Raw genomic sequence first — 24,082 nt, forward strand, 5'->3', positions numbered from 1 at the left:
AAAAAAGACAAAAAATAATAATATAATAATAATAAATAAAATTTTTGGTCTCGAAAGTGGGCCCAATTGGAGTTAAAAGGTGATTCATTTTTATTTTATTTCAGTTAAGATCAGACAGCAGATGTTGTGGATCTTTAAGGATAATAATTTTTCAAGTACACAAAGGCTTGAACATTTTGGTTTTTTTTTTTTTTTTGGCCTCTTCTTCAACGCGAGCACTGTGACAAACAAGAACCGCCACTCGCGCACACTCACACGCACGAGCACTCGCTCTCTCTTTGAAGCACCTTTTTTCTATTTTCGGATCTCTTTCTTCTTATAGCCTGATACATATAATTCCCAAATTAAAGCCATTCTCCTCAGAAATATATATATATATATATAGTCGTTCTAAGTACTTCTCTATCCTTACTGCTTTATCCTTATTCCGTAATTTCCATTTTGACTAATTTATTGACTCTGATTCTTCCCAGTCCCGTCTTTTTCAAAAAAGCTTCAAACTTCATTTCTTTTTTTTTTTTTTTTTTTTTTGCTCTGATTAATCAGAGAGTTTGATGAGGTAGAAATCATATTCATAATTCAAGTCGGGAAAAAAATACCAACTTTTTGGGATACAAAGAGTGTGGATAATCAGAGATATGGGTTCGTTGAAGGGCGATGAGGAAGTGGAACAATTTGGAGAAGAATCAAAAGAGGCAATTCTTTATGTGAATGGAGTTCGAAAAGTTTTGCCTGATGGGTTGGCTCACTTGACCCTTTTGGAGTACCTCAGAGGTATAGCTAGATCAATCTTGTTAACTGCAAGATGGGAATTTGAATTTTTTGTTTTTCCCTTTTTTTTTTTTTTGTTTTTTTTTTTTGGGGGACTCTTTCGGCAGCCAAGAAGTGTGGGAAAAGAAAATACTTGGGTCGACTTCTTAATAATATGTCGGTTAAAACTTAAAATTTGTTGTTGCTTCTCTTTTTATTCATTTTCATTTTTTGTTAGCTTACAGCAAAACTACTTTGTTTAGCTTAGTATAATCCTGTGTGAATTGGATTACTTTGTTCTTTATTTTATTTGCTTAAAACTTTGTTCTTGTTTTTGGTTGCCTACAAAATTTGTTCCTAGTAATTCTTCGTTTCTAATATTTTGTTATCGGGTTTTGTACTTAAAGTTTATGTAAATTAACACAAGCATAATTGGTGACAAAAGATATAGGCTTGACGGGGACAAAACTTGGCTGTGGTGAAGGTGGTTGTGGAGCTTGCACTGTTATGGTTTCTCATTATGACAAAAAATTGAAGAAATGTCTGTAAGTCTTTCCCTCTGTGTCTCTCAAAAACACAATAAGACAGACACATAAGGCATTAACATTTGTATATTTTTATTAGTTCCCTGAGTTCAGATTCTTGACTCTCTACCGAACTGATAATTTATATTTTGGGGAAAAATGTCTTTCAGGCACTATGCTGTCAATGCATGCTTAGCTCCTCTATATTCTGTAGAAGGGATGCATATAATTTCAGTGGAAGGGGTAGGAAGCCGCAAACATGGCTTGCACCCAGTTCAAGTAAATATGTGCCCCTTTTTATTTGTTTTTGTTTTGATAGGTAGAGTTACCATTAGCCCCAAAATCTAAGTTTTCAAATAATGGAACAGAAATAGGTTGCCGAGATTCGAACACTAGTTATGATATAAAACTTATGAGTTATATGTTTACTTCTACCATATGGTATTTATATTTGTTCTTTGGTTCTATGATGCAGGAATCGTTGGCACGTGCTCATGGCTCACAGTGTGGATTCTGTACCCCTGGTTTTATCATGTCTATGTATGCGTTATTAAGGTCAAGCCAATCACCACCTAGTGAAGAGCAGATTGAAGAATGCCTTGCAGGAAACCTGTGTCGATGCACAGGTTATAGACCAATTATTGATGCATTTCGGGTCTTTGCCAAAACAAATAATTTACTATATACTGATATGTCTTTGCTAAGCCTTCAAGATGGTGATTTTATCTGCCCTTCTACTGGTAAGCCCTGCTCTTGTGGATCAAAAACGGAAAGCAACAATACATCCACTACTGGGAGAGGTATCACTTGTATTGAACCTGCCTCTTATAGTGAGATAGATGGAAGCACATACACAGACAAGGAGCTCATTTTCCCTCCTGAACTTGTGTTGCGGAAATCAAATTCTTTGAATTTGAGTGGACATGGTGGGCTCAAGTGGTTTCGGCCTTTAAGACTTAAACATGTGCTGGAGTTAAAAGAAAAATACCCAGATGCTAAGTTGCTGGTAGGTAATACTGAAGTAGGAATTGAGACAAGGCTGAAGAGAATTCAGTATCAGGTTTTCATCTCTGTTACGCATGTCCCTGAACTAAACATTTTGAATGTAAAGGATGGTGGCATAGAGATAGGTGCAGCTGTAAGACTATCTGAACTCTTGAAATTTTTTAGAGAAGTCATAACAGAGCGAGCTGCATGTGAAAGTTCATCTTGTAAGGCCTTCATTGAACAGTTAAAATGGTTTGCTGGGACACAGATTAGAAATGTTGCTTCTGTGGGTGGGAATGTATGTACTGCTAGCCCAATATCAGACTTGAACCCTCTTTGGATGGCTTCTAGAGCAAGGTTTCGAATTATTAATGGCAAAGGTAATATTAGAACAACCCTGGCAGAAAATTTTTTCCTGGGTTATCGTAAGGTGGATCTTGCAAGGGATGAAATTTTGCTGTCAGTATTCTTACCATGGACCAGGCCTTTTGAGTTTGTGAAAGAATTTAAGCAAGCTCACCGAAGGGAAGATGATATTGCAATTGTAAATGCTGGAATCCGTGTTTATCTTGAGGAAAGAGATCAAAGTTGGGTGATTTCTGATGCATCTGTTGTTTATGGTGGGGTAGCTCCACTTTCTCTTTCTGCTAAAGCAACAAAAGAATTTCTCATTGGAAAAAGTTGGAACCAAGAGCTACTGCAAGGCGCTTTGAATGTCTTGCAGAAGGATATACTGCTCAAGGATGATGCACCTGGTGGAATGGTGGAGTTCCGGAAATCTTTGACTTGTAGCTTTTTCTTCAAATTCTTTCTATGGGTTTCTCATCAAATGGATGGAACAAATAGCATGAACAGTGTACCATTATCCCATCTCTCTGCCACACAATCATTCCACCGACCACCTGTTATAGGAAGTCAAGACTATGACATTATAAAACATGGAACAGCTGTCGGGTCTCCTGAGATTCATCTCTCATCAAGACTTCAGGTATTTAAATCGGGATAATGTTATATATATATATATATATATATTTTCAAATACCTATAATTGTCCTGATTATATCGTATGTTGTTATTGTATATGGCTAATAAAATTAAAGGGACCATGTGTTTGTAGGAGCTCTTGACATGTGTTCCAATAAGCATACATAAGTTCCTTTGAAGTTTATCTAAAAGCTTGCACGTTGGTTGTGCACATGTTTACCGTGATGGCTTGATTCATAAGTTTTATTCTTTTAATGATCTTGGTGAGAATATGTTAAGACACTCTTACAATCACTTGAATACTCAATGAGTGGGGTTTAGAGATGTTGGAATAGTAAATTATCCTTTTATTATTATCATTATTATTGTTGTTGTTGTTGTTGTTGTTGTTGTAGTGTATAACCACTTTATTCTTGATCTATTTGCTTTTGCCAGGTTACAGGAGAGGCAGAGTATGCTGATGATACTCCATTGCCTCCAAATAGTTTGCATGCTGCTTTAATATTGAGCAAAAAACCTCATGCCCGTATACTTTCAATAGATGATTCAGGTGCAAAATCTTCACCTGGGTTTGCAGGTATATATTTAGCTAAGGATGTGCCAGGTGATAATAACATTGGACCAGTTATTGCTGATGAGGAGCTATTTGCTTCAGAGTTTGTCACTTGTGTTGGTCAGGTATGAATTTGATTGGCTAACAAATTATGCTGATTGTTAATATTCTGTTTCAGACTGCAATAAAAAGCAATTTCATTCTTTTAAGTATGTTTCTCAAGATACTCTCACTGTGTATAATATTGGCTTGTCTGAATTGTTACAAAAAAACAAAATGGACAACCATTAAATTTTTCATAACATAATGAGGTAACTCATTGACTTCTATATTACTTATATATGCGCTGTGTATTTGTACATTTTATACAGGTGATTGGACTGGTTGTTGCCGATATGCATGAGAATGCGAAACTAGCAGCAAGAAGGGTTCATGTTGAGTATGAAGAGCTTCCTGCCATCTTATCAATTGAGGATGCTATCAATGCTAAAAGTTTCCATCCTAACACCGAGAAGATTTTGAGGAAAGGTGATGTGGATCTATGTTTTCAATCAGGGCAATGTTACAAGGTCATAGAAGGGGAGGTTCAAGTAGGAGGACAGGAACACTTCTACTTGGAGCCACAAAGCAGTGTGGTATGGACAATGGATGGTGGTAGTGAAGTTCACATGATTTCTTCCACGCAAGTACGTTTTATGTGTGCAGTGATCATTCCATTATTATCAAGAGTACCAAGCTGATTGTCTTTAGGCTCAATTTCAATACTATTCTAATAATTTAATTATCATTTTGCAGGCTCCACAGAAGCACCAGAAATATGTGTCTCATGTTCTTGGTCTTCCAATGTCAAAAGTTGTATGTAAAACCAAACGCATTGGCGGTGGTTTTGGTGGGAAGGAGACAAGATCTGCTGTCTTTGCTGCTGCAGCTTCTGTCCCATCGTATTTGTTGAATCGGCCAGTTAAACTAACATTAGACCGTGATACAGACATGCTAGTATCTGGGCAGCGGCACAGCTTTCTTGGGAAGTACAAGGTTTGTTTCTGTTACACTTATTGGATTATGCTGTTAGATCTTCTTTTCCTAAGTTCGACAATTATTTTCTTAGGTGGTTGTTTTCTGCAACTGTTGGGGAAGCAGAGCTTCCTGTTATTATATTGTAGTTAAATTTCTTAGATGTACATGGTCAGACTTACTTCCTAACAGCTAAAGCTTTGAGGATTGATGAAAACTAAATAACTTGACACATGGTAATAGTTTTCTTCTACTCTTTCTTGTGCAAAACCTATGAAATGGGTGTCACAATGTGTAAAAAGCTCATTTATTTATTTTTTGAATCGAAGAAAGAGGAGAAAAATAGAGAAAGCAAAAGTATTTACCTCTGGTACGTTTGCAATTTATAGTGCACTACTGTTGTCGCTATTATTTGGTAGTTACATGTGATGGAGCAAAAATTAATGATGGTGAACAATTATGTCATCTAGGTTGGCTTCACAACTGATGGAAAAGTGCTGGCTTTGGATCTTGAAATCTACAATAATGCGGGAAATTCATTAGACCTTTCTCCTGCCGTGCTTGAACGTGCTATGTTCCACTCAGATAATGTTTATGAGATACCAAATGTGAGGATTTTGGGAAGGGCGTGCTTCACTAATATCACTAGCAACACTGCTTTTCGAGGATTTGGTGGTCCTCAAGGTATGCTTATTGCAGAAAATTGGATTCAGAGAATTGCTGTTGAACTCAAGAAAAGCCCAGAAGAGATTAGAGTAAGTTATATAATATTTTAGACTGGTTCTCATTGCACAACAGTTTATAGGCACTGGTTTCTCTGTTGTTTTTCCCTATCATTTATCTTATATCTTAAAATTTTCTTTCAGGAGATTAATTTTCAAGGTGATGGATCAATATTGCATTATGGTCAACAACTTCAACACTGTACACTGACCCAGGTGTGGAATGAGCTGAAGTTATCTTGTGAATTTTCAAAAGCTCGCAATGAAGTTGACAAATTCAATAGTCAAAATCGGTGGAGGAAGCGTGGTATTGCAATGGTTCCTACGAAATTCGGAATATCATTTACATTAAAGCTTATGAACCAGGTAACGATTGAAAAACATAATAGCTTATCTGTATTACAATATCTTACCACCGTGTATAAAAAGTTACCCTCAATGATGTTACATGTTATTATCTTCTCTATTACATTTTTGTTTGATTCTGCTTAGTCAGCGTTTAGAAACATTTCTGTGTTTTCTATATCTTTCATATGCACTGCAGAATTGATTGTGTATGTGTTGATGACTGTAGGCAGGTGCTCTTGTTCATGTCTACACAGATGGAACTGTTTTAGTTACACATGGGGGTGTTGAGATGGGGCAAGGTTTACATACAAAAGTTGCTCAGGTTGCTGCTTCTGCCTTCAATGTTCCTCTCAGTTCTGTCTTTATATCAGAGACAAGTACCGACAAGGTAATTTTTGTTAGATATTATACCAGTATCTCATTAGTTATATGAATATCTGATTGAAATAATTGAATTACTCACATGTCCCAATATTGCTTATTTATTTCTACTTGACTAAATAGCGATATTACTGATGCCTATACTTAAAGTTTATGGTTTATTCGTGTTTTCTGGTCAGGTACCCAATGCATCACCAACGGCAGCTTCTGCAAGCTCGGACATCTATGGAGCTGCAGTTTTGGATGCATGTGAGCAAATTAAGGCACGTATGGAGCCCATTGCATCACAGCAGAATTTCGGCTCCTTCACTGAGGTACCTTTGCCTATGGGATTCTGCATGCTATAATATGTGATTCTGTCCTCATTCAGACGATAGGCTAGTGAAGAATCATGAGGAGTATAATTGTTTCCTTCATGAATAATATAAGTTAACAAGAAAGGAAAAAATAAAAATAAATAAAAGCCCATTTTGTTAATCTTGTTGGCATCCATATCATATGTGTTGAATTCCAATTACGGTATTCAACGAATTCTCTTATCCTGAGCAATCTTGCATCAAATTCTTTTGAAGTGTTATGATTATCTTTGGTTTATGTTTTTATTATCCTCAGCTAGCGGGTGCTTGCTATGCGGCTCGAATAGACCTTTCTGCTCATGGATTTTACATTACACCTGAAATTGGCTTTGACTGGGTGACTGGTAAAGGGACCCCATTCAGGTACTTTACCTATGGGGCTGCATTTGCTGAGGTCGAAATTGATACATTGACCGGAGATTTTCACACGAGGACAGCGAATCTATTCATGGATCTTGGATATTCTCTTAACCCAGCCATTGATGTTGGGCAGGTAAACTATTTCTTTTTTGGCCTTAATCATTGTGTTGCTCATTTTGTTGTGCTATATTGATTTCTCACACTATGTTGTGTTGTTATATATGATGCAAGTTCAATAAAATCAGAAACAGCAATTTTCGAGGATCTATTGGCAATATGTTAGAAACTGACTGCAGTTAGTTAGAATGCATATTCAATATACAAATATACAATTTTTGGTTAATGTTCACGTTGTCTTTGATAATCTTAGAGCACTTTTTTTGATTGATTATCTTTCATATACTTTTGTGCTTTTGTGCACCTCATGCAGATTGAAGGAGCTTTTATACAAGGTTTGGGCTGGGTAGCCTTGGAAGAACTGAAGTGGGGAGATGCAGCTCATAAGTGGGTCCCATCTGGTCACCTATACACATGTGGGCCTGGAAGTTACAAAATTCCTTCTATAAATGATGTTCCATTCAAATTCAATGTCTCACTTCTCAAGGTAATTTGATGCTCATTGCAATTCAAAAATATCTATTTTATTAAATTATCATTTGGATTCAGTTTCCCTCAAATAATATTAGAAATCTGAAACTTAATCATGTTTCTTCTTAAACTTGTCTTCGTTTGTGGGGGTTTTTAGGGGCATCCTAATGTGAAGGCCATCCATTCATCTAAAGCTGTTGGTGAGCCTCCATTCTTTTTGGCTTCAGCAGTCTTCTTTGCCATCAAAGATGCCATTACAGCAGCAAGAGCAGAAGTGGGAAGAGACGAGTGGTTTCCTCTTGATAATCCAGCAACACCTGAACGAATTCGGATGGCTTGTGTAGATGAATTTACAGAACCATTTGTTAGTTCGAATTTCCGGCCAAAGCTTAGCATTTGATGGATGGTTGTTGGTTACTTGGCTTGTCACTTTACCGTGTATTCTGTGCTTTCAATGTTGCCGGAGCAGACAATATCACATTGTACGGAATATGTTATTCTAAAACTCAAACTGTAGAGAGAACATGAGAAAATAAGCATGCTCTAGTATTAGCATAGCATGTGATACGTACACATGGAATAAAATCACAAGAGCATATTGTTATCCATAAGGATATTCTGCAATTTTCGTCCATGAAATTAAATTGTCGGTCAATTAGAAAATTGGTGAGCAGATCTTTCAAGCCAAGATTCATAAATAAATAAATAACAAAAAACAAAAAACAAAATGGAGAAGAGTCGGTTGTGGGTGTTTGATGGTACATTTCTCTAAACTTAGTTTTCCTTCTTGTATGTTTTAGTTTGGTAGGACCTTGGAGGCCCGTGTTTGTTGAAAGATCTCTACCATGAACTATTTAATGGATGTTTTAGGAAACGTGCAAGCTTTAACAAGAAATACATAATTAATGACATCAATTTTATTTTACTTTTGAGAAAACCATTTATTGCTTTTGTGTTTAGAAGTTAGAAAGAAGCATTTGGTCAGCACAGTAGTTAGTGAGAAAGCACAAGATTGAAAGGAATTGGTCTTTTTTTGTTATCTTTTCTTCTCTATGATCAGGATGATATAAAATTATATTGTCAAATCACGAGGCATTTTATATATTCCATTGTGATCGGACTGCTTGAATTTTTTTAGTTTATCTTTGGTCATTATTATACATATTTTTTGGCTGCTGATAGATTATATATGAATCTTTCCAACATGCTGAAGTAATGCCTGGGAACCGGTCCAAATGATATATTCTGATTGAATAAGGCTTTAAATGTTTTCTAATTAATGGAATGGTTTTAGGCAACACAACAATCAACGAAATTTTAATTGGATTGTATAAGGAAATTACAAATAGCAACCATGAAAATTGCTTTCCAAATTAAAGAATGCTTTTCCATCGAGAGGTAACTTGATAGAGAAAAAAACAAAAAATGTAATCCCACTTCTGTTGTAAATTATATGATTTTGTTTTTTCAGGATTCTGTTTCGACAAAACCATGAAAAACAACTTGCATTTTCCGTGAATAACGAAAATTTTGGAGCGTGAATTTTTTCTTTGCTGATAAACTTTAGGTTTGACTTGTTAATTTTATTTTATTTTATTTTTTGATGACTTGTTAAAAAGAATTACTTCTGGTAATTTCATAATTCATAGCATTATGCAGATCAAGTTGCTCAAAAATGGAGAACAACTTGTACGGAAAACCTATGAAGTTGTACAATCACGAACACAAGCAAAACCCATTAATTATATATTTTAATTGGAGTTTTAGTAGAAATTTTCCCATATGTTTTAGTCCTAATGATAATTAATATTATACTCAAACAATAGTGACCAACTTCCATTTGGAGCTATTGTATTGGTAAGTTTTTACTCACTTTGTCATAAAATTTGACTTTTTGTATTTGCAACATGAAAAAGGCATAATGATCCAGGCCATTGGCTAGTAAATCCCGATACATAAGAATGTATATATTTACCCTTAAAGGTCTTATAAAATAATAATAATAATAATAATAAAGAAGATTAATTGTGAAATAATAATAAACTACGTACAAGTTGGATTAGATTATCAAATTAAATGCATGCCACTCTAAATACCGCGTTTGATAGACATTAGTCGTACATATACAACATTGTCAATAATTAAATTAATCCATCTTTGAAAGCTTCATATTTACCTAATCGATGGAACCGACTTTTCTTCCTCACAAGTTACATCGATATATATTTCAATATATATATATACATAAATATGTTATACCTAATTGACAAATTAATTCTGTTAAATATTCAGGAAAAGGTCATACTATTATATTTCTAATAATCAAATATATGGAGCAGAACGTTGAAGACTTTTTGGCTGTTTGTTACAATTCTATTTCAATCTAATATATTTGATCCACATCTGGGGTTTAATTTTCTAAAAATATCCATGAGTAATTAAGTAATGATTAACTAATAATTAAATATATGCTACAAAATCAACTGATTTGGCAAATGAGATGACAGCCTGATAAGTGATTATGAAATGCCACCTGAAAATTATAATTTGTTTATTCGTTTAGACATACATAAAACTGTAATATATTCCAATATATTGAATGAGTAAAAGCTTTCGAACCTTCAATGAAATTTACTTGGCACCGGCAAAGTCTGTCAGCTGACAAATTACAAGTGGAAGATTTCTACGTAAACCTCAGCAAAATACCTACTCCCCCTCACAAATTCAGAGTCTTGTTCAAGCAATTCTCGTTGCAAATTAAATCTTCATTTGCTTTTATATATTTCTTTTGAAATTAACTAATTGACCTGACTCTGTCAAGGTGCAAACGCACCAAGAACCACATAGAATAACGAAATTTTAACAATCCAAAATATTTATAATAAAGAAAATTGATCAATTGGAAAATTTTAAAGCTTAAACAATTGGCTTGTTACAGGATGATTGCTTCTCATACAGATTAATTAAAAATAAATCTTTCAGTCGTTGAGAGAATCACTATATAATCACCAAATAGCATCTCCTTATTACTCAATAACAAACTCCTTATCATTCATTAACAAAAATCCATTAGTCTTGAAGCTACTCAAAGTCCCAAAATTTGGGGGGTTCTAATTAGACCCCAAGAAATGGCCAGCTTTTGGCCTCATGTGGCTTATGCCCTGGCAGTATGGTTGGTTGCAACCAGTGTACCTGCCACTGCTGATTACAAGCCTTACATTTATGCATCTCCTCCTCCACCACCTTATGAATACAAATCACCACCACCGCCACCACCGATGTACGAGTACAAGTCACCACCACCACCAGCGTATGAGTATAAATCACCACCTCCACCACCACCTAAGTATGAGTACAAGTCACCGCCGCCGCCAGTGTACGAGTACAAGTCACCTCCACCACCCAAGTATGAGTACAAGTCACCACCACCACCAGCGTATGAGTATAAATCACCACCTCCACCACCACCTAAGTATGAGTACAAGTCACCGCCGCCGCCAGTGTACGAGTACAAGTCACCTCCACCACCCAAGTATGAGTATAAGTCTCCACCACCTCCTCCTTATGTTTACTCATCACCACCACCTCCACCATATGTCTATAAGTCCCCACCACCTCCTCCCTATGTTTATTCATCACCACCACCTCCTCCTTATGTCTACAAGTCTCCACCACCACCTCCTTATGTTTACCCATCACCACCACCTCCACCATATGTCTATAAGTCCCCACCACCTCCTCCATATGTCTACTCATCACCACCACCACCTCCTTACATCTATAAGTCCCCACCACCTCCTCCTTACGTCTACAAGTCACCACCTCCTCCTCCTTATGTGTATTCATCACCACCACCACCTCCTTATGTTTACAAATCTCCGCCGCCTCCTCCTTATATCTATAAGTCCCCACCACCTCCTCCTTACGTCTACAAGTCACCACCTCCTCCTCCTTATGTGTATTCATCACCACCACCACCTCCTTATGTTTACAAATCTCCGCCGCCTCCTCCTTATATCTATAAGTCCCCACCTCCTCCTCCTTATGTGTATTCATCGCCACCACCACCTCCTTATGTCTACAAATCTCCACCTCCTCCTCCTTACGTCTATTCCTCACCACCACCTCCTCCTTATGTTTACTCATCGCCACCACCACCTCCCTACGTTTACAAGTCGCCACCTCCACCTCCATATGTCTACAAATCCCCACCTCCTCCTCCTTATGTTTACCCATCACCACCACCTTACTACTACAAATCACCTCCACCACTGCCTAAGTATGAGTACAAGTCACCACCACCACCAGTGTACGAGTACAAGTCACCACCACCTTACTACTACAAATCACCTCCACCACCACCTAAGTATGAGTACAAGTCACCACCACCACCAGTGTACGAGTACAAGTCACCACCACCTTACTACTACAAATCACCTCCACCACCACCTAAGTATGAGTACAAGTCACCACCACCACCAATGTACGAGTACAAGTCACCACCACCTTACTACTACAAATCACCTCCACCACCACCTAAGTATGAGTACAAGTCAGCACCACCACCAATGTACGAGTACAAGGCACCTCCACCTAAGTACGAATACATGCCACCAGTGTACAACTCACCACCGCCACCACCTAAGTACGAATACATGCCACCAGTGTACAACTCACCACCGCCACCACCTAAGTACGAGTACACATCACCAGCACCACCTCCAGTTTACTAAGCATTCAAGTCTTTTTGTTCTTCTCATGTAAGTATTGTGCAACGCAGAAATTAAGTTTTGTTTCTTCCCTAGCTTTATTATTATTATTATTTTTCCTTTTTTTGGCTTGAGATTTCGATTTCTTATAGTTTTAATTTTCTCCATTAAATTAAACGTACGTTCTTCTATTGCATGCAGATCGCAAATTGTTAAACAAATAACTGCTGCGAAAGATGGTATCATCTTGGTGACTCTCTTACATCCATTGCATCTCGGCCGAATTGACAATAAGAGGGCTTAGCAAGAACCCGATGCATAATTTTGCAGCTTTCATACCTAAAAATTTATTGTCATGTCATATTGTGTTATGTTTGGGATATGTATAACATATTTGTTGACGCCTTCTACGACGTCGTCATGTAATCAATTGGACAATATTTTATTCTATATTTGCTTATTTTATTAAATAAATTGAGATTTTCTGCGAATCTCATTCGTCGTTAATTAATCGTGTTATAATAACTATACATAATGGCCTTCCATGAACTCATCGACGACATAGAAATTTTACATTTTTGTCGCTTGAATACGAACATCATTGATATCTTCTTCTTAATAATCAGTTGTTATATGTTATGTGTTGCTGGAGAACTGTTATTCCAAAAAGAATAAATACAATAGTAATTAAATTAAGAAGGGGATCGAAAATATTATATAGGTTTTTTGGAAATCAAATTAATATTAGTGCAGTCTGGTTCGAAAAGAAAAACAAAATTCAAATCATGAATCCAAAACAGAATAAAGATCTTCATTAATTACTCGGGAACTTGCCAAGAAAAATAGAAAAGACGAAATATCTTTGAAAAACATAAAATGCAAAAGTTGATATGGACAAGAAAATATATAAATAAATAAATAAATATAGGGAGACCAAAAATGACATTCCAAAAAAGACTTTTTTTTTTTTCTGTATCTTTTATTTTTCTCAAAAACATCTGTTATTGATCAAAGAACACGTATGACATATAAAATCAATGATAACAAAATGACATGACTTGTTTAATGTATTGGTTCATCACTTGTATATTTGTACCATGATCGTCAATGCTATTTTTTTATAATAATTTTTACTAACCTGATATTTGTACCATGATCGTCAATGCTACTTTTTTATAATAGTTTTTACTAACCACATCAAAAATAAATATGAACAAGAAATAAAAATTGAAAGGCGTGATTGGTTTTTTTTTTTTTTTTGTTGGTTGGTAATAGGTGTGATTATATATTTATATATATATATATATATATTGGTAATAGGTCTGATTAGATATATCTCTCTATATATATATATATATATTTTGGTAATAGGTGTGATTAGATAGTTGGGCCATATTGGTGCAATGCATATATAATAAGGCCCGAAGATATAATTTCCACTGGATTTTTACGTTGGTGAGGTGGATATTCTATATATCATATTTAATTAGCACTTTAAAGATGACATTAATTTACAAATTTGAAAATCAGCCTCTATGCCTTAGCTAGCTGGCCAGCTATTTGAGTGGGGTACACTACAAATTAGCCTGATTAATTAGGTACCTTTCCATCCACAGTTACAAGCATTGTTCATTACTAGACACACTTACAGAGTAAAGCATAAACTAGTAATTATTTTTGGTAACGTTAATGTTAATGTCCTTGGTATGGTTATACCGAACTAATTTTGACTTTTTAAACAGTGAATTAAAGAGTTAATTAATGGTTCAATTGGTGGTCTATAAAATGTGAACCTTTCCCCAATGCTACTCTCACAAATCTGATAAAATTAATCCAACCCCCACAAATTAAAAAGAAGCAGCAGCAAACATGGTGTTTAAATTTTGGGCTAGTTTGGCAATACTAAGCCTGACTTGTAGCAGTAATTTTATTATTGATAATGTGGAAGGAAGACAATTTCCTGCGGCTGGTGTGAATGATAATGAGAGATTTTTCTTGCCAAGGCCATTTCCAAGCATACCAATTTCACCACCATTGATCCCAAGAGTACCACTTCCACCAGTAGTCATCCCAGGAGTACCACCACTTCCACGCCTTCCCCCTCTGCCCTTCCCCATCCCAAGACCCCCGATTGGTGTTACAATTCCACCTCTGCTTCCATCTACTACTACTCGTAATTAATCCACCACCACTACCATCTCCGCTTCAATATATTTCTACTCTATGTTATCATGATGTAAGTTTTCAATTTACTCCAAAAATTCTTCTTAACCTTTTTTTTTTTTTCCTTTTCTTTTTACTGTAACAATTATTTTCTGTTTTATGGATTTTTTTATATTTTAACAAATGGATTTTTTTATATTTTATGAGTAGAAATTCAAAGTCAAAATTATTATCTAAAAAATAAATAAATAATAAGAAGATTTTGTGGATTAATTTTTTCCCTTCCAAATGTTTGCTTTTGATTTTATTAAAACTTGTCTATATAATTAGAATGGATACTGCATTAATTAATCAATTTGGCAAAAAGAATGTTTCCTATAAATTTACAATAATTCATTAACTTTTTTTTTTTTTTAATAATTTTCTCGGGGCTGAGTTCTGTTTTTGTGTATTGCAAGTTTTTTATAATACAGATATATGGTATTAAAAATAAATGTGGCCAGAATAAATACAGTTATGTTGGCGATTTGTGCTGCTGCATGGATTGCCTTCGGCCTCATCATATATATGTTGCAAACTGTATAGCGAATAATTGATAATGCTTTGCTGCTAGCTTTCTTTACAAACTATAATACAGTATATTAATAATGGCTAGATATGCCATATACCAAATATAATGTAAAACTTCCTTAATAAAGTAATATTTTATATTATATATGCGTATGGTGTACATGTTTATTTTGTTCTTCATGATCCACTGAAGCCTCCCCTGGCTTTTTACTGTGTTTTCATTGTAAAGTTTGTTAAGTAATTATTCTTGAACCTATAACCAGGAAAAAAAAAAAAATGAAATCCATAAATGCAGTTTAATTTGTTGGACAAATTGTTGCATTACCCAAAAAGATATGAAAGTGAAAAGTTATATGGATAAAAATGATGCGATCAGCTGCCGACCAGTTTGATCATATACAGTTGGCCAGCTATATATGGTGCTTAATTTATTAATTGGTACACATATAAATTAAGGCCTTCCATGAACTCAGCCATGAGATTGAAATTTTAGATTTTTGTTGGCTGGATTCTAAGATCCACATTTTGGTTTATATAATTCCCACTTTTAAGACCCAAAAAAAAAATAATAATAATAATAAATTAAAAAAATTAAAAAAAAAAAAAAATCTGCCTTGTACTTGTAGTAGTGCTTTTCCCACATATGCCCCTCTAGTTGTTGGCTTCTTACTTACTTCTTAGCCCGTGGGCTTGTCATGCTTTTCGCTGGTTTAATCTTGGGGAATTTGGCCCAATACCCACAAAAACTAAAGGGCCGACGATATTTACCCCTTCTTTGTCAAGTTTTTTTTTTTTTTCTACCCCTTGCTTTCTATTTTGCCCTTAATAAAAACAAAAATTTACTTTACTCTCCTTTTCTTATTCACAAAGCCAATAATTCCGAGTCCCTGCACCTCTGCTTTCCTTTCATTCTTCTTGCCTGAGAAAACCCACAAATAATCCCATTAAAAATCCTACTCGACCTCTTTTTTCCTTTCCTCCGTGAAAAAGCATCCCTCCGTGAAAAATCAAATTTACGTCTTTTTGATTTTTTCTGTGTGAATTCTTAGCTAATATTGCTGTATCGGTGGCCTTGATATGTAATTGGTGCTTTGTAGGGTAATTTGCAAGTTGCAAATTTATATGTTGGTACCGACAGTGTAGAGCTCAAAGGCCTGAAATAATTGCTGAATTGAATTATTTGTTAAGGCATTGTATCTGCAAGTTGCAAGTGTATATTCTTTTCTCAAAGAAGCCGTTCCTGGTGTTTTTAGAATCCTCTGGCTACTCTCAAGAAGATGTGCTCCTTCAGAAGGCCAAAGCTGGGGTATGTATAGCTTCAAATCATTCTTAATCAGAATGCTTAAATCACCTTGAATCAGGCTTTTCGATCTAGATTCGGATGTGGGTTAATATCAGTTACTGAGTAGTATAATGCTTGCAGCTCCTGAAGCCTACTTTCACAATTATATGTGATAAAGATTCAAAATGCTTCCTTTGATAAAGATTCAAAATACTTCCTTTTATTGATTCGTGGAACCCATAGCATCAAAGATACACTAACAGCAGCTAGTGGTGTAGTGGTACCTTTCCTTTCTTTTATTTTGCATGATGATGGGATAAGCAATTTGGTTCTGGTTTTTGCATATTGTGGGATGGTTGTTGCTGCTCGTTGGATTGCTCAGCTCAACACTCCATTCTTTCTTAAGGCTCTCGATAACTATCCTGACTACAAAGTTAAGGTAAACAACATTTATTTTATCTAAGAAATAAGTTAATTTCTCATTCAATTGCATATGATCTTGTTTCTCATTATAATTAATATAGGTTTGTAAGTCTAATACTATAAGAATGTTGTCTGAAATTTCACGTTCTTAGGCTTGATTGGGTTGCCCCCTTTAAAAGGTTACATGAGTGTAGAAAGATATATCTATTGTCACTTAGCACACAATACTTGCTTTGTAATGCATTCATGTAAGGTTTTGTCTGAAAACTCATTGTTTTAAGGTTTTATGCCTTATGTACCAAGTTGTTACATAGAAAAATACATTTAGAAGGCTGCATAAAAAGTTTCTATGGGCTATATGTAAATGAAACTAGTTCTGTATATTGACTTCCTTTAAATGTTCTAGGCTTCTAGGATCAGTTAGTGTACAAAGGACATCAAATATTCTTGTACAAAAAAGAACAAATATTTGCTACAGATTTGTGGGGTGCATTCCAGGGCCAGGGATATGGAGAATTTAATGACATTAGATCCATTACTATTATGGTCGATTATATTGTTCCAGCGGTTCTTCAGCAACTTGGCGTGCTGAAATACAGTTCAAAGCTTGCCAAATTGATTGTGGCTAATAATGAAATAGATTCAGGCAGTGAGGAGGAAGTTAAGCTATGGACTTGCTCCATATATGCTGTGGAGAGGATGGAGTTGATCAATAAAAAATTAGGGAAGCAGGTGTTGCTGAATTCCTTTGACATTTCTAGCAATTTAGTACTTGTATATTTCCTTTTGGTATTTCAATGATTTTCACTCTTTTTGTTTAGATCAACCTATGTCCTTCTATTTTTTTTCTTTTCCCTTTTTTTTTTTCCCAATAGTATATATAATCTTTCTCTCTGTTTTCTCAGTCTCGTTATTTTTATTTATTTATTTATTTATCTAATTGTTTAAATCATATGACTTTTGTATTCAAGTGCTTAGTGTGGAGTTAGACCTTTGGCTTTGGTCTTTTATCATTCAATTTCCATCTCTGCAACACCACCGAACGTTTTCAACATGTTACTGAGCTCACCATATCTGATGGTGTCCTTAATTTATGCTTCTAACTGTAAGATTATAGGAACTAGCATAGTAAGTTTTGGGGCGAAGTCATTAGATAGATGTGTCTATAAATTCCTCGCATCTATTTTTCTTTTTGCATTGTAGCTTTTCTTAATTTTGAGAAGTACTACTAATATTAGCCTTGAGTTGATGAACCAAAAACGTATTGTTTTAAAAATTGAACATTTGATATGTTGCTATTACCTATTTTGAGATATCTGTCACTTGTATTTTTCTATTCGCTATAAAAAATTAGTGGCTTTGTAATGTCGCAGCAGGTGTCATAGCTTTTCATGTTATTTTTAATTTATGTTTAACAACTCCATATGTACCTTCCATATGTACCTTGAATCTCTAGATTATATTTCATTGTTTGCCCTTTAAGGATGACAAAATAGAGTTACTAAAACTTTTAAAACATCTTCAGCAGGTGTCTGTTTATAGGCTTTAGATTCACTAAACATTTGATATTATACAGAATTACATGTAGTAGCAACGAAATTAATTGCTCTTGTACATGGATTGGATTAATATACATTAATTCAAATAACAAAGTAAAAAAAAAAAGGCATTGGAAGAAGTGAAAAAATGACAAATTAACTTCATTACCGACGGATAATTGGTATTACCGATGGAAAAAGTCAGTAATCCAATTAATTTTTTTACTACTTGATGGAAAATTTACCGATGGGTCAACGGTAATTGTTAGTTATCAATTTTTTCAATTGATTATCGTAGATTTAATCGGTAATCAAATTTTTGTACCAATTTGAGAACTTTTGCAGAAATTTTTCTCCTTAGGATCATTGAAGAATATATATTTTGCATGGTGTTGTATTTAACACACATTAGGGGACTTGTGGGGGCCAAAAAATTGGTAAAATGTGATTACCATAGGGGTTTTGGTAATTACCGATGAAACCTACAGTAATTTTTCAAGCAAGAACAAATTGATTACCATCTGACAACCATCATTAAGTCCAAATGTTTATTTGATGCAGCATTTCATTTACTTTTATGGCCTAATAACCATGTTTAGCAGTTTTCACCACAGGACATCAAGTCTTTCCAATCTTTATATATTTGTGTATGACAAAATAGAACCATATTAGGAAGTATGTGCCACTTTCTCAAGATTTTGATTTCGAAGTTGAATCATGTTGTCTTCTTTTATTCAAATTTAACAAACATAAACCCCATCCTATCGTCTGGCTTTTAGATCATAGTTTGAAACTTATCAAGATATCCGAACCACTAGGTGATAATCATAAAGTTAACTTAAAACATTCTTTTTAAGTTTAAAATATTTAGGCATTCTTCATGTACATGAACAGCATATGGTTGGATAAATTACTTAGGTTACAGATGAAGACATCATTTTTATTATTTCTCAAGCTTGTAATCTAAAATCTAGCTGCTGCATTATACCGTCTTAAGTTACTTACTCTTAATCACTTAGCTTTTCAATTAACACAGTAAAAAAATATACTCATTGCCAGCAACCATAATTTAAGAAGTATACAAATAAGTCTAAAGATTACAATTACAAAACCATAAATAAAAGACAACTGGCAGCAAATAAAGAACCTCAAACACCACATGCTTTAGATGTTAATGGTCAATGGTAAAGAGCAAACTACAATTTTACCTAAACCTTACATAGATCTAACAATTGCACTAATGTGGAGCAATATTACAAATAGAATATATGAATGTTAAACGTACATGAGCAATTGCACAACCTAAATTTATGTCAAAAGCTTATTTGAATAACTTGCCTGAACCAAATCCTTCTCTTCTATGAGTCCCTTGACAGTTCCACCTTTGACCAATAGCTTAAACAATATCTACAAATCATTCAGGGATAAATTTAGAAATAAACAGTATCATAAGCTGTCAAAAAGAACAAAATTATCTGCCACAGCAAAAAAAAATAATAATAAAATTAAATTAAATTAAGGGCTTTCTTTCTTCCTATAAGTAAATGAACTAAAACAGTAGTACACCCCAGAAAGACATTTTTCAAACACAACACCCATTAACAAATGTCTAAGTGGCCCATTTACGTAGCATTAGCATCAGATGACTTGGGTAGTGTTATTATTTTGATAAATCCCCAGTGCTTATACTGCACGAACGGATAGATAGAAAATTTTTATAATGATAAATTATTAAAGACTAGAGCTAGCTTTTTAAGTCCAATAAGAAACAAAAAGATAGAAAAGATTTGGGGAAAGTATAGACTAGTGAATCAACCACTTCCGAACACTGCAAATACAATATTCAATTCAATGAAACAATTGAGAATATGAAGATAGCATATTGTATATATTGTAAGCATTTAACAAGCAAATGTCTACCTCTTTTCCAATTTTCCCACTAATAATACCAGCTTGTATTGAAGCTATCAACTCAGCCAACCTGAGGCGTCACCTTAATCTCATCAATAGTCAACTTTTCATTTTTCATATAGGCAGCAATATCACCCATAATCCAGTTGGCAGCCGATTTCACATCTGCTCCCTTTGCAATGGTAGCATCAAAATACTTTGCAACCTAAACATTCATTTATCAACAACCCATTTCAGACCATTATGTAAAGAACATGCTATTGAAACATTATAACGCAGTTATTATTTGAATATCAACGTATACGCTTGGATGTCTCTTTGGAGTCAGATTTAAGTGAATGCCTAAAAGCACAGTATTATAGGATCGATATTCATGAAATAAGTCAACACTGGAATAGATGTCATGAGATTCCAATAGGCTTAAAATGTCCTGCTAAGGGTTATCGACTCATAATCATTTAGTTAAATGCATTTGGCTATAAAAGGACCATGGATGCATTATATTGTATTGAGAATTGACATATATTTTTAGAAGGAAAAGAATTAAAAAGTGATATAAAAAGCTGTTACATTCTTTCTTCAAACATAACATTAGAAAAGATGAACTATAATGAGTTGTAAACTACAGAATGATATTCTTTTCATCATACAGCATTAAACATGGAAAGGCGATGACTAATTGACTATTCAACTGTGATCACAGAAAATATGTAAACTAAAAAAACTGCTTGAAATGCAAATCTTGCCAAACATAAAGTTTACCTTCTGTAACTCATTGCTCAGTGAGAGATTTTACCAGATTCAGCATCATTTTTAGTCTCGCAGATTCGAATTCAGAGCGTGCACCATAAATCGGCGATGGTGCTGATGAATTTGATCTTTTAAATGGTACACTTATTTGCTGAGAAAATGTGGGAAAAGGAAAATTTTAATAACCGCTTCTAATTCCATTTAGGATCCAAATGGGAAAGAAACCAAAAAAAAAAAAAAAAATTCGAGAAAACAAAATGAAAATTGGATGAGGTTGTTGATTTAGTTGTCTGAATGAGAAGTAGAGGAATGGGAAAAGTGGTGAGAAGAAGAAGAAGCAAAGAAGCAGGAAGAAGCAAGGAGTTTGTTGTAGACTTGCTCGCCGACCAGGTAGACATCGAAGGTGGCGACTCCGAGGGCCAAGATCGAGAAGGGCATGGTGGAGCTTATCGCTAAGCCTAGGATGCTTCCTCCACTAGTCCCTCCTCCTGAAGAACTCTCCGGTAGCTGCTTTGCCATTCTCTCTCACTTTTTCTTCCTCTTTTCTTTGTCCTTCATTCAAGAGAAAAGTAGCTCTTTCCTTCGAGATCCGGAATAGCAATTTATGTTGATTTTTTATTTTTTATATTTGAAGGGTAATATGGGAATATTGAAAAATAAAAGGGTAAAATAGAAAAGATGAAAAAAGGAAGGGTATTCGGCCAAATTCTCCTTTAATCTTTCTATTAGTCCTTACATTTTCCCCGTAAGACTCCTATGAGGCCCAAGTGAAGATATCTTTCTAAAATCTAAAATCATCCATTTAGAATTCACAAAATCTGGTCCTCCTGTCCATTTATCACCCGAGTTGAAGAAAAAGATGATGTAAACTTTATTGAAACTAATTTCTGGTTTCTCTCTGATTTTCAATTAAATATGAAAAAAATGAAAATGATGTGAGATTCAATTTAAATTGGGAATGGACATTAGTTCATAACCATCAATTTTTGCCTTTTTTCTTTTTTTATTGCAAACCAAACTAAATCTGAATCACTAGAAGAAACAAATCCAAACTGAACTGATTATCGTTGGTTCGATTCAGTTTGTATTTATTGATTTGGATTTTGATTCAATATTATATTATTTTATTATGTTTTATTTTGATAATAATTTTTTTAAAAAACATTATTATTTTTTAATAATTTAAATTTAATATTATTAGTATCTTAAACTTAATAGTTTAAAATATAAAAATATAATTAATAGTAATGAAATATTACAAATTTTACATATATATATATATATATATATAATATGTGTGTGTAGTCGATTCGGTTCAGTTTGATTTTAGTTAAAAATTGATCAAATTGAATCAAACTGACCATGATAAAAAAATTGCATTAATCAAATCGAATTGTTTCGATTAAATCAAATTAACCGGTTTAGTTCCATTTGTGTCCATTCTTAACTTTATTCATTTGAAAATTGATGGGTAGTGTATTGAGGTTGATTTTGAGATCTGGATTAAATGGGGTTGGTGGTAACATTGGGAGATCTATGGTAGATAGGGGTATTTAAGTGCTGAAATTCAAATAATAGGAATAGTAGCATGGATGTTTGTCATCAAAAACTAATCAAACACAATCTGAAATATTTAAGCTTTCAATTCGCAATTCTAGAAAATGAAAATTGTTTTCTATGTCTTCTATAATGCTGAAGGACATCCCATACTCCTTTCTTTTTCTGTTTTTTTGGTTAAATTATATTATATATACCTATTTTATTTTTACTTATATTAAGATGATATATTTCTAAGTTGCATTTTTTTTTTATATATATTCAAGAACTTGATAATAAGTAAATATTTTAATTACCAAAAAAAAAACATTTAAACTTAGTAAATATTTTAATGAGTATAACTATTTCAGTAATGATATAGATATTAAAATGTTCACCAAATAACATATATTAAACTCTATTGGTTAGCATATTTCATAAAACTTAAATATAAAAAAATAAACATTTAAATAGATAAATGAATTAAATAAATAAATTTATTAAATAGTATCACATTATCTGTCAATAAATTTAATAAATATTTTATTAAATTTAGTATTTGTTATAATTATTTTGGCAACTTAAAACTATTGAAAATACATTTAAAATTATATCTATTTCAATAAAAAAAAATATTTGAAAAAAATAATGATACAATATAATGCTATGCCAAATAAAGTATAACAATATTACAAATTTACAATAGAGTCCGATAAAATCTAATACCATAAAATTCAGTATTGTCCAGACCAATACATTATAATCTACCATACCTAACAAGCCTTTAAAAGGTAATTGTAACTTACAACAAATCAATAATATAATGTTGTATAATTTTCTTATATTATTTTATAAACTATGTGATGCCTTTAATAAAATTAAAGACTGCAAAAATAAAAACATAAAGACCTTCATTTTTTTTTTCCCCCTGTTGGTTCATCACTTTGCAACTTTCATGCAAGTTATAGTTTATTTTATTTTGTAAGATATTTTTGTGTATATGTACGCCATATTTCTAGACGTCTACTATACCACGACATTTTGTAATCAATTGGAAATTTTTTCGTTCTATATGTTTCTTATTAACAATTGATGTTAATATGATTTTTTTATCATTATTTTTTTCCATCCCGATGAATCGAACTCATAGCCTCGTAGTTGTAGGTATGGTTGGTTTTCCAACTGGGCCAAAATTAGTTGGCGAAATGAATTTAATACGTGTATCAAATTATATTAACAGAATAAACATCCCAGCAATACGATTTTAGATATATATATATTTTTTGGCTTTTATGAAAAGATAGTAAATATTTAATGAATTCTTTATTGAAATTATGGGTACGTAAACGTTCAAATATATATCATACTAAATTTTCTACAATGTGAATGTATATTTGCATGATTCTAATATGGAGACATTCATAAACAATGTTTTGATAAAAACTGTTATCTTTATGTGAGGATAGATATTGAAATCATTGTTTTTGAATAATGGCATATTAATTATTGTTTTTATAAAATCATTATCTTGGTAGATATCCACATAATAAAAACTGTATGGATATCCATATTATAGAAAAAAATTATATCTTACTTCATTAAAAGTGGCTTTTAATGTTATAATTTGGCATAA

At 33.6% G+C, this 24,082-nt stretch overlaps 2 protein-coding genes and 2 long non-coding RNA genes across 6 annotated transcripts; 3 read left to right on the forward strand and 1 right to left on the reverse strand.

Annotated features, from left to right (window-relative positions):
* The first annotated feature begins 211 nt into the window (after positions 1 to 211).
* LOC107412613 (xanthine dehydrogenase 1) lies at positions 212 to 8,183 on the forward strand. 3 transcript variants are annotated; one of them, XM_016020419.4, is made up of 14 exons: positions 212 to 774; positions 1,196 to 1,295; positions 1,445 to 1,553; positions 1,750 to 3,249; positions 3,681 to 3,923; positions 4,170 to 4,484; positions 4,594 to 4,833; positions 5,283 to 5,567; positions 5,679 to 5,900; positions 6,109 to 6,270; positions 6,443 to 6,577; positions 6,876 to 7,112; positions 7,410 to 7,583; positions 7,725 to 8,183. In XM_016020419.4, exons 1-14 carry the CDS (start codon positions 639 to 641, stop codon positions 7,965 to 7,967), a joined length of 4,101 nt encoding a protein of 1,366 aa, XP_015875905.3. In that variant the 5' UTR covers positions 212 to 638; the 3' UTR covers positions 7,968 to 8,183. The 3 variants fall into 3 exon arrangements, with proteins under 3 accessions (XP_015875905.3, XP_024926436.3, XP_024926435.3); XM_025070668.3 differs by lacking the exons at positions 1,196 to 1,295; positions 1,445 to 1,553 and having other exon boundaries at positions 646 to 774; XM_025070667.3 differs by lacking the exons at positions 212 to 774; positions 1,445 to 1,553.
* Positions 8,184 to 10,581: 2,398 nt separating this feature from the next.
* LOC107412591 (extensin-2-like) lies at positions 10,582 to 12,783 on the forward strand. Its single transcript, XM_016020393.4, has 2 exons — positions 10,582 to 12,327; positions 12,478 to 12,783. The coding sequence occupies exon 1, from the start codon at positions 10,696 to 10,698 to the stop codon at positions 12,298 to 12,300; it is 1,605 nt and encodes a 534-aa protein (XP_015875879.3). The 5' UTR covers positions 10,582 to 10,695; the 3' UTR covers positions 12,301 to 12,327; positions 12,478 to 12,783.
* A 3,053-nt stretch (positions 12,784 to 15,836) lies between these two features.
* Positions 15,837 to 18,079, forward strand: LOC107412596 (uncharacterized). The gene is made up of 2 exons (XR_001580957.4): positions 15,837 to 16,730; positions 17,121 to 18,079. It is a non-coding gene; the product is annotated as an uncharacterized LOC107412596 (long non-coding RNA).
* A 1,289-nt stretch (positions 18,080 to 19,368) lies between these two features.
* Positions 19,369 to 21,515, reverse strand: LOC107412597 (uncharacterized). Its single transcript, XR_001580958.4, has 3 exons — positions 20,926 to 21,515; positions 20,173 to 20,368; positions 19,369 to 19,659 (listed from the first exon to the last, which is right to left on the reverse strand). It is a non-coding gene; the product is annotated as an uncharacterized LOC107412597 (long non-coding RNA).
* Between the last annotated feature and the right edge of the window lie 2,567 nt (positions 21,516 to 24,082).

This window comes from Ziziphus jujuba, chromosome 10 (assembly GCF_031755915.1).
Source record: "Ziziphus jujuba cultivar Dongzao chromosome 10, ASM3175591v1".
Lineage (NCBI taxonomy): Eukaryota > Viridiplantae > Streptophyta > Magnoliopsida > Rosales > Rhamnaceae > Ziziphus > Ziziphus jujuba.